The sequence below is a fragment of the Cucurbita pepo genome, chromosome LG02, assembly GCF_002806865.2.
Source record: "Cucurbita pepo subsp. pepo cultivar mu-cu-16 chromosome LG02, ASM280686v2, whole genome shotgun sequence".
NCBI classification, from domain to species: domain Eukaryota; kingdom Viridiplantae; phylum Streptophyta; class Magnoliopsida; order Cucurbitales; family Cucurbitaceae; genus Cucurbita; species Cucurbita pepo.
Window position 1 is genome coordinate 7,498,460 of NC_036639.1, and position 10,200 is coordinate 7,508,659.

Consider the following 10,200-nt stretch of genomic DNA (forward strand, 5'->3'; position numbering starts at 1 on the left):
AGAAGTAAAAGTGTTACTACCCATGTTTTGGAGTTAGTAGTGGTAGTATTCGCACTCAAAATATGAAAAAACTAGGAGAGGATATAAGTATAAACTAACTACAAAAGCATTAAGTATCTATTTATGCAAAAGGAACTTAACATAAGGCAACAAGGTGATCGAAATTGAAGATGGATTACGACAAAGAAATCTTTTACCACCCAGAAAAACTAACATGTTAGCCGACACATTAAATAGGAAGACAACTCACTCAGTTGCATTGATTACGAGACAAAAGAAGCTATAAGAGGATATGCAGAAAGTTGAATAGAATTCATTGTCAAGACGTCCGACGTGACTAACTTAGTATTAGTCTAATCCACCTTAGTTGGTAGGATGCAAAGATGTTCTTTAAATGAGAGACTATGGGCAATTGTTTGGGACAAGAAATTGGGCTTGGAGAGTCCCTCCATCGTGAGCATCAAGCTCTTAGTTTTTGGGTTTTCCATTATTAAATTTCTTTCGAGTCATAGAATACCTTTTGATCCCAAACCTGTTTCTATACCCTCTAAATGAGACTACCTATAACTTTTACGAAGAAATCAAGATTTGAGAGTGCTTAGAACTCATTTCCCCAATCATTAGATTCGTGACAAAAAATAAATGGAATTTGTCATGGAGTTGAAGCCTAAAGAGGACAGAATCGAGGGGTAGGAGAAGGGAAAAAACAAGTTTAAGGTTGATCAAGGAACTCAAGACTTTGACCGCAAGATTTGAAGCATCCATGCAAATTCGTCCCTCGGGAATCTAATTCGAGAAACAATTAGATTGAGGGAAAGAAGAGGAAGAGATTTGATGAAAAGGTCGAGAGCTAAAAAAGTTGGAAGTAACAAGATTTACAGCAAGATCCATAGGTTTGCACAGGCAAGAAAGCTGATTTTCAAAGTTATGCTAATGACGTTTATCTAGGCCATGATCCAAGATAGAGCACGAGGTTGGTCTCTTATTCCTTGCATTTCCCTCTACAACTTTATAAAAGATATTAAGGGCTAAAGCTCAACGTATGGAGCTTTGGAAGACGGTTTTCGAAGGAAGATGATAACGTGGCAAGTCGTCACCCCTAAATTCGTTGAGTTAAACCCCAATCAAACTATCTCTCATCTCTTTTTTGTTCCATAAAATAAACTCCATTAGAATCCTACACAAGAAAATTAAGAACAATTCAAATAATCAAGGCACAAAAATCGTAATATTACTCTATGGCTATGAATTTTGGTGTATTCCAACAACATAGAAGTTATTCCACAAGATCTTTTTGGGTATGACTCGAACACAAAATTTAGGCTTGTGAGAGAGTCTGGATTGGAGAAAGAATAGTTTGGAATTATATACCGAAGAAAGTGTTGGATCATTTTGGCTCAACCCAATGATTCTATTTACGAGAACTTCGGTAGAATTTGGTGATATCAAATACAATAAATATATTTTTTTCTCTTTAATATTTAATATATAATTAAATTAGATTCCTCCCAATTAAATAATTTTTTTTTATTTATATTTAATATATTAAATAAAAAATTGAACCCTTCAAATTAAATATATTTTTCTCTATTTATATTTAATATATCTAATATATTAAATATTAATTAAATCCTTCCGATTAAATATAATTTCTCCTATATATTTAATATATCTAATATATTAAATATTAATTTGAATATTTCAAATTTATTTTCAACTAGATTGAACTTTTTAGTATTAGTATGAGCTTACAAGAGGTCGACTCTAGATTATAAGCTCCAATGATACAAACTTAATTAATTAAACTATTTAATTAATCAATTTTCATTTATTGATCATCTATTATATACTTAAAATTGCACTCTTATGCACTGTAGAACAAATTGTGTCCATTGATATAAACATTACAAATAAGTCTATCATTCACGAGTTGTTTGTAATTACATCTTGGTCAAAAATCCATTTTACTCCTGTAATTATTTCACTCTAAGTACCACTTATTCTCTAATAAATAATTTGTTTATGATACAATCATAAACTAAGTCCCTCTCGAAACAATGAGAAGGTAGGGCCCATTGTTCAAGTCTCGAAATCAGCACTTAAGGGAACTACATATGGGAATGAGTGAATTCTATCTTGTAAAATTATGTTCTCAGCTCCCTACTGAGTCAAGTCTAAAAAATGATATATATATTATAGTGACTTGATTACAAAAGTCATTCTCACCCATGCAAATCAAAGGATAAGCCTTCACAGGCAAGAGTTCATAACTCACTCAGGATTAAGATCGAGTCACATATGATCATTATGTGGAATATTAATCTTCCCAATTAATAGGTTTATAAAGAGAGATTAAATATTTTGTGGTCTAGTATTATACAAACTCATTGTATAGGATACTCCTACTCACATGTCTCCACATGAACGATTTGGATTAAATCATTTGTAATAATGACAAAGTGGGTCGTATCAATAGTATTACGAAGATAAGACACCTATCTTTATCCATATACTATAAACCCGTTAGGTTATTATTTGAACATGATCACGTATGTGAACACATATTGTTCAAGATTACAATAATAACCTTCTATTTTTCTTACAATGAATAATATTAAATTGTAAATAAAATGATCAAAATTATTATTGAAAACTAAATAATTAATTACTAGACTTTAGGGCATAAATCTAACATTTTAAGATTGCTAGGTACAACTCTAAACCATGTCTTAAATGACCTTTGACTTCCCACCACGTGGTGCATATGGTTTCATATTTTCCTCATCTACGTGAGATGTCATGTGCCATGTTTTTTTTAGAATGATGTCATGTTTTATGTTTCATGTTTTTCCTCACCTAGATAGAATGTCCCGCCCCAGATGCTCACCCATGTTTTTGCAAGTTATCCTTCCCTACGTTATTGTAGGCTCTTTTTCCCTATGTTTTAGGATGTTTTGGGCATGTTTCTTACCGGATAACACATTTCACGTTCATGGTATTCACGAAAGATGTGACCTTCTAAGTTTTTCACGGAGAGCAATCTTGGAAGATGTTAGAGATAGCTACCGAGTTGACTAAGAACCATGCAAGATCAATGCCCTAAGACTAATATCCTTATGTCAAGAAACCATGTTAAGTCCCTCGTTAGAACAAGAGAGTATTGAACGGGAGAGGGAGCCATAGAGTGGCACTCAAATTCCCCTGATATTTTTGTATAATGTAAATATTTATGTATATTTTGTGCACGTTTTTCTCTTTTCATTTTTCAAAGTTTTCTTGTTTTAAAAGAAAAAATTTTTCTTTGTATTTTCATAACTCTTTTGCGTCAATCCACGTTGCCATATTTGCTTCAAACAACTCAAAAATTGAGTTGTGACAATACCTCCATTCAAATGTCTTTACAATCGAATCAGTAGTGTTACAAGGACAAAACACTCAAGTTTACCCGTAAACTCTAGATCATTTAAGTTACACACTGTTTAGGCAAAGCAAGCTACAACGCCATAGAAGAGATTTGTCACTTAGAAGACTTGTGATGCCAGAAATGGGTGAACCACCTCCTTCATGCAAAGTGGGTCCAGTAGTAGTAGAAGTTTGGGTCCAGTAGTAGAAGTTAGACCCAAACTTCCTAGAGCCCAAAGTCAAACCCAAAGTCAAATCTGTGGATACCTATTAGGTTAAAGGATGCGATGAGAGTTTAGAAGTAGATTGCTTTTTAGAGGGACATGAATTAGACTTTTCAAACTTGGATTATAATCCATGGAATATTAAATTTTCACCCGATGGTGATTTTGAGACCGTTCACATCGCATTAGCCAAAAGGTATCTATTAGATGAGCACAACTCTCTAAAATGGTATGATATTGTCCACTTTGAGCATAAACTCTCAAGGCTTTACTTTGGACTCCCCCAAAACGCCTCATATCAATGAAGATAGTATTTTTTGATTATAAACCCATAATAATTCTCTAAATTAGCCGATGTGGGACTGATTATGGGTTTATAATCAAATAATACTATCTCCATTGGTACGAGGCGTTTTGGGGAAGTCCAAAGCAAAGTCATGAGAGCTTATGCTCAAAGTGGACAATATCATACCATTGTGGAGATGTATCCACCCAATAAATTATGTATAAATAAAGTGTAGTTGAATTTTTGTAAAATCTAAAACTCGTATGGGTTACTAACCTGAAAATATGATTACAAATTCAACCCAATTCTATCCTATTTTTAAAATTATTATGAAAATGAAGAATATTTAACTTATGTAACAAATGTTAATGGTGAGTTAGTGGCGTGTGAATGTTTGATATTTGATTGTATGAGATTTTAGTTATTAATATAATATGTATAGTTGATAAATAGAATTTTTAAATAATTGGAAAAAAAAAAACCAACTCAACCAATCCAAAATTTTTGAGTTGTTCGTTCTTGGTTCTAGAGGTTGAAACAAAAAATATCATTAATGTCATATAAAGTGATGAACACTANCCATCTTAATAACCCATGAAAAAAAAGAAGAAAAACAAAAATTAAGGCAATTAAAACTATAATGATAATGCTCTTAATATCGTAAACCCTCTAAATAATTTCAGAATTAATCAAAAAGAAAGAGAAATTATAGCACTTTGTTGAAGCAGTTGAACTGCAAATTCCACATACAAATCACCACCACCACCACCAAATCCTAATTCCCAAATCCCAAATCCCAAATATTCTCTCCAATTTCCAATTTCTTTTCCCTAATTTCTCATTTTTCATTTCAATCCAAATCCATGGCGGTTGAAGATGACTTCAGTTTCCCCACCGTCTTCGACTCCTTCACCCGCTGCAGCATCGATTCCCCGCCGCTCTGGCGCGCCTCTCCCGCCGCATCTCCCATTTCCGATTCCAACTTCAGAGACACCACCGCCCACACTGACAGGACCGATCGCTTCGCCGCCGTCACATTTACGTCCTCCTTGCACAGGAGGAGGAGACTCGGGAGCGACGAGGAGACGGAGGCCGCGGCGGCGGAGAAGATGGATGTGCTCTGGGAGAATCTCAACGAGGACTTATCGAGGAATCGAAGATCGAGGTTGATGAAATCGGCGGAGATTGAATCGGTTGAGATACCGGAATTGGATCCGTCGGAAAAGTCGAGGAGCACGGCGACGAGGAGGAAGAAGACGACGACGGGGATTGTTAAGGTTTTGAAGAAGCTTTTCTTGTTGCAGAACACTTCCCGCCGGAATCTGGAAACTCGATCAGCCTGAAAAACGCGTCGGATTTTTATTTTTCTCAAAATGTATAAATCAATAAGAATTCACAAATTAATACATTATTTATTTTATCTTTCTTTCTTTTTCCACCGTTCAAAATATTTCAAAAATTTTAACCCAATTTTTCTTGTTCTTCATTCATTGTAAAAAGGGTAAATGTGGACTTCTGGTATCTACCTGTTTGAATTTGGGGGTGGTTTTGGAATTTATGTTTTTAGCTACAATATTCCATGATAGTTACAAATATAGCTTAATTTTAAGTTCACTTCAATATAAAACTTACCCAACTTTCAAATCTTATATATTTCAAAATCAATAAATCATATCATCTATCAACCGAGTTTTATTGAATCGTGGGTGTGCTTAGACCATCTTGGTTTAGCTTGGTATCAGTTGAGCTTTTAGTAGCCCGAACTTTTTTATTCGGGTCCAATTTGAACTTTTTTTTATTGAATTGAGGTTTCAACTTAAAAAAATAAAAATAAAAAATTAAGATTTAACCGAGTATAATTTTTTTTTTTTACTCCAACCTATCAAGCCTATTAGATTTATGTTTTGGATTTACTATCTATAAAATTAAAAGTTTGGTGTAGACACCAAACTTTTAATTTTGGAATGACTCATCAAGTCTACTAAGTTAACTTTTTTTGGCTTGCCAATCCATTTCTGATGGGACGTAACCAAATTTTGTACTTTTTGTATTTTAGAAAATTCATCCCAAAAAACGTTTCGAATTTATGGGTCACTTAGATTAGCTATCTTTCACGCTCATCATCGGCAGAGCTTTAACAAGTTTGCTTAGTCATGCTTGTTTAAGACCCATCATAACTCATACCTCGTGTCCAACTAAACCTTTTTCAGATTAAAGATTTAATTAATTATCAAGACAATAAAGCAATTAAAAATGTAAGAATGGACCACATCCTTGGTATCGACTAAACCCTGCTAAAAAAAATTTCAACTAAACTTTTTGAGCATGTTTAGGTTAAGCATGACATAGTTGTGTGTTAAGAGTGCGTTACTAGTCTCTTATGTGTCATGAGGTTAAGTAAGAATATGACATTGTACAGCTATAATGTATTGTATGACAAGTATTGATATGAAATCAACCCAAGGGAAAGCTCTCTTGATATGAAATCAACCCAAGGGAAAGCTCTGATACCAAATGATATCGAATCACTATAAGGAGAATAGGATTCGAATTACCTTGTTGATCGAATATTTCAAGGCAAGAACACTTATTTGAAATTTGAATCACTCCACAAACAATATCGATCATGTCTAACTCGAATGATTCTTGTTGATCAAATATCTCAATGTAAGAACACTTGTTTGAGATTCATGTCGAGCTTAAATGATTCTACATGCAACCTAAACTACTAAGTAGAATTGCAAATAAACTTAACCATTGTGCTTTCAGTTTATTTTACAAAGACAACAAACATGGCATTAAATAGCCTCAAAATGAAACTCTGAACATTTCACGAGCTGTCTAAGAGTTGTAACTTTCCTCAGAACATTTAAGCCCGGCGTGATAATCAAGGATATAAAGTATGTATGTTAGGTTAGGTAAAGAAGTATAAGTATGTTAAATTAGGTTATATGTTAGGAAAGGATATGCAAACCTGTAAACACGATGTGTGCGTTTGAGCATGAACGTTTCTTATATAAATTGAAACCATTTACAGAGTATTTATATAACCTTTTTGGCTCAAATTTAATTGGAGTCTGCACACAAGAAAAAATAATAAAATATTTTTAAAATGTCAAATTACCAAATTACCCTTGAACTTTGAGATAATTACGAATACGTTCTAGAGGAGACACCTTATCATATCCAAGGGTCATAATTCAAGGTTGGTTGCTTGTTGATCGGACAAGATATTGCCAACGAGAAATCCAGAAAACTCAATCTCTAAATCGTCACGATTCTAGAGATTTCAATGTCGGTAAGCTTCCTCTATAAAGTCTAAAGTTGGGACATTCATATGGATCAAGAATCGAGTTAAGTTGAGCTTTCAATCATGAGTTATAGCCGTAGAGTTTTTTTGGTTTTCTACTCTTGAATTTAATTGTCCACCATTTCCCTTCAAACTTGTTCCTACTCCTAAACAAGATCACCTTCAGCGCCTAAAACCCATTCCCCAAATCCCGTACGCCATTAAAGAAGTATTTCCATAAAAGACCACGAAGAAAATTAGTCCCAAGAACGTGCCCAATCGAAGAAAATCAGTTTCAAGTATAATTTAGGAGTAAGTATCGAATTCCTATCTATGATCCCGATCTATTTTTCTTAAATTGAGAATTCCTTTAGCTTCAGAGGATTGAATTGAGTAGCTTTGATGAAGAAATCGAGAGCTAACACGCTCTAGAAAAAGCTGCCTAAGAAAAGGAACTTCTGCATTTTCGGGTGAGTTGCAAACCGAGAAAAAATCCTCAAAATTAAGGCCACACCTAAAGGCATTCCTCCAAAACATTTCCTTTAGCTGGAGGGAAGAAGAATGAGGAAGAAGTTCCATGAAGAATGATTTGTATTAGAAATAGTTGTCGAATAAGATTTGTATGGGTGGAGAGCTCTGACGAGGAAAACAATTTTCGACGAACTTTGGAGGAGAATTATTTAGGCTACAATCCACGAGAAAGTATGAAATGAATCCCTAGCTCTTCCTTGTAACACCACCTTTAAGTTTCATGAAGAAATCAAGAGGATAAATGTAGTAAACCGAGCTGGAGAGGCAAAGTTTCAAGCGGCAACGACCACGGTCGTGCACGTCTTCTTCCTTCCAGAGAGAAGGAAGAAGACAACAACAAGGTTGATTCAATTGTACCGGCTATGTCAACCCAAACTTCAACCGATTAGGTTTCCACACCCTTATAAGGAATCTTTCGTTCCCCTCTCCAACCGATGTGGGATCCAACAATCCACCTCCCTTGGGGGCCCAACATCCCGGCAGGCACACCACCCAATGTCTCGTTTTGATACCATTTGTAACAGCTCAAGTCCACAACTAGTAGATATTGTCCTCTACGCACTTCTCAAATTGAGCATGTGCATTCTTCTAAGCCGAGAGGAATGTGTGAGGTTAAGCTACTTGTGAACTTCACTTCATGGACCCGTAAAGGTAATGTAGTCGTTACAGATAAGAAACAAACCAACGAAGAAACAAACTCACGAACCTATAAAGTTCCAAATTATTTCAACCCAACCCAACCCAACCCGTTCGACGCAGAATCGAGTACAAAACAAGCAAGGCACAATTCAGCAGCAGCTACCAAATTAGTTAAGAAAATAACTGTAAAAGCTATGATAGCAATGAGAAAATAGTATTTGATATCCAACTAACTCAAAATCCAAAAGGAAGGCTGTCTGGTCTGTCCACAAAACAAAACGGCTATTTGCATTTTCTTTTCATCTAAGGAAAAAACAATGAACCTGGAACTGGTGCTTTACCCCATAGCGTACTTCTGGGTCCAAGATCGAGCGTTACTTTCATACTTGGCTCGGTCATTCTTGTACATATGAGCTATCTCAGGCACCAACGGATCGTCTGGGTTCGGGTCTGTAAGCAGTGAGCATACAGACAGCAGCACCTACACAATTCATCCCCTAACAAATCATTACACTTCCATGGTATTAGACACAAGATTGGTATTAAACCAAAGATGGCATTACCTTAGAAACCGTAAGAGCAGGGCTCCATTGCTCTTTCAAAATGTCGAGGCAGATACTTCCATTGTTATTGATGTTAGGATGATAAACTTTGGTTTTAAAAGAAACCTGCTCAAACACACAATATAATTCTCATTCCTATTACAATTACAAGGCATTCATTAATGAATACATACCTTCGGTGGTTTAAAGGGATAGTCTGGAGGAAAGTGAATGTTGACTGAAAATACACCTCCAGCATAAGGGCTATCAGCTGGACCCATAATTGTTGCCTGCCAATGAAACATGTCTTGACCAACAGGCCCTGTAAATAATCATCAAGGGCATGCCATTAATCCACAAAGCTGACCCAAACTAAGTACAAGCAGAGGCAGAGATATGATCCATATATGAATTAGCATTACAAATGATTCAATATCGCAACAGTGCACAAATGGGTTTGCATTGAAAATACAGAAAAATGGTCAGAACAAACCAGCACTGCAAGAAACTGGAGGATCCTTTTGGAGGTCTTTCAACTCTTTGGCAATGCGTCTGGAAGCCATGACAGGTTGTAGATCAGGGTCTGCCTTGAATGAAGGAAATAAACGCTCAGTTCCCAATGGGCGATATACCCAATAAGCTACAATTAAAATTAAATTGAAGGGAGCACATAACGAAAACAAAAATTGAGTCTAAGACTCGTACTCGTAAGGAGAAACGCAGAATTTGGAATACTAAACGAAAAGCCCTACATGCGAAATCAAAAAAAAGAAGAGAAACCCATCAAAATTCAACGAAAACCCATGAACAGAGTGTGGATGAAAACCCTGAAAACCCTTGAGAAACAGAGAGAGAGAGAGAGGAAAAAGGGGGGAAATCAAGGGATTTAGGTCACCTTTGGAGGAGAATTGTGAAGAGATTTGAGAAGCGCTTGGAGGGGATGGATCGAAGAGGAGGAAGGTGTTTATATATGAAGTTTGGGAAGTCTGAAATTGTGAAATTGCTTCATGCACACGGCTTCAGCTTCGGAAATTGTTCAAAAAGCTTATTATATTTTCCTGTTTTTTGAAGGGAAAAGGTTTTATTCTTTTTGTTTGCGTGTATTTGAGTGATGATTTGGTTTGTTTTCTCTCTGTTTTGGGCTGGGCTTTTAAAGAGATGAAACTTCTTTCCGATTATTGGATTAGCGTACAAATTAGGCTAATATGTTCTACTTCCAATTTTGTCTTAAAAATATATATATATATATCAAAACTTTTGAAAAATTTAGTAACGGTTTGAAAGGTA

General features: G+C 35.4%; 2 protein-coding genes across 3 annotated transcripts; one reads left to right on the top strand and one right to left on the bottom strand.

The window, feature by feature from the left end:
• Window positions 1–4,629: 4,629 nt before the first annotated feature.
• Window positions 4,630–5,344, top strand: LOC111785778. The gene has a single exon (XM_023666169.1). It carries the CDS (start codon window positions 4,776–4,778, stop codon window positions 5,253–5,255), a length of 480 nt encoding a protein of 159 aa, XP_023521937.1. The 5' UTR covers window positions 4,630–4,775; the 3' UTR covers window positions 5,256–5,344.
• Window positions 5,345–8,542: 3,198 nt separating this feature from the next.
• Window positions 8,543–9,973, bottom strand: LOC111785787 (ubiquitin-conjugating enzyme E2 5B-like). 2 transcript variants are annotated; one of them, XM_023666180.1, is made up of 5 exons: window positions 9,809–9,973; window positions 9,407–9,500; window positions 9,108–9,235; window positions 8,935–9,039; window positions 8,543–8,852 (listed from the first exon to the last, which is right to left on the bottom strand). In XM_023666180.1, the coding sequence occupies exons 2-5, from the start codon at window positions 9,474–9,476 to the stop codon at window positions 8,709–8,711; spliced, it is 447 nt and encodes a 148-aa protein (XP_023521948.1). In that variant the 5' UTR covers window positions 9,477–9,500; window positions 9,809–9,973; the 3' UTR covers window positions 8,543–8,708. The 2 variants fall into 2 exon arrangements, with proteins under 2 accessions (XP_023521948.1, XP_023521944.1); XM_023666176.1 differs by having other exon boundaries at window positions 9,407–9,496; window positions 9,809–9,972.
• Between the last annotated feature and the right edge of the window lie 227 nt (window positions 9,974–10,200).

Coding starts and splice junctions, on each gene's coding strand:
- LOC111785787 (XM_023666180.1), bottom strand. CDS start 9,476: ATGGCTTCCAGACGCATTGCCAAAGAGTTGAAAGACCTCCAAAAGGAT. Junction 9,040..9,107: donor ATCCCTTTAAACCACCGAAG/GTATGTATTCAT, acceptor GTGTTTGAGCAG/GTTTCTTTTAAAACCAAAGT. Junction 8,853..8,934: donor CTGCTCTTACGGTTTCTAAG/GTAATGCCATCT, acceptor TGAATTGTGTAG/GTGCTGCTGTCTGTATGCTC.
- LOC111785778 (XM_023666169.1), top strand. CDS start 4,776: ATGGCGGTTGAAGATGACTTCAGTTTCCCCACCGTCTTCGACTCCTTC.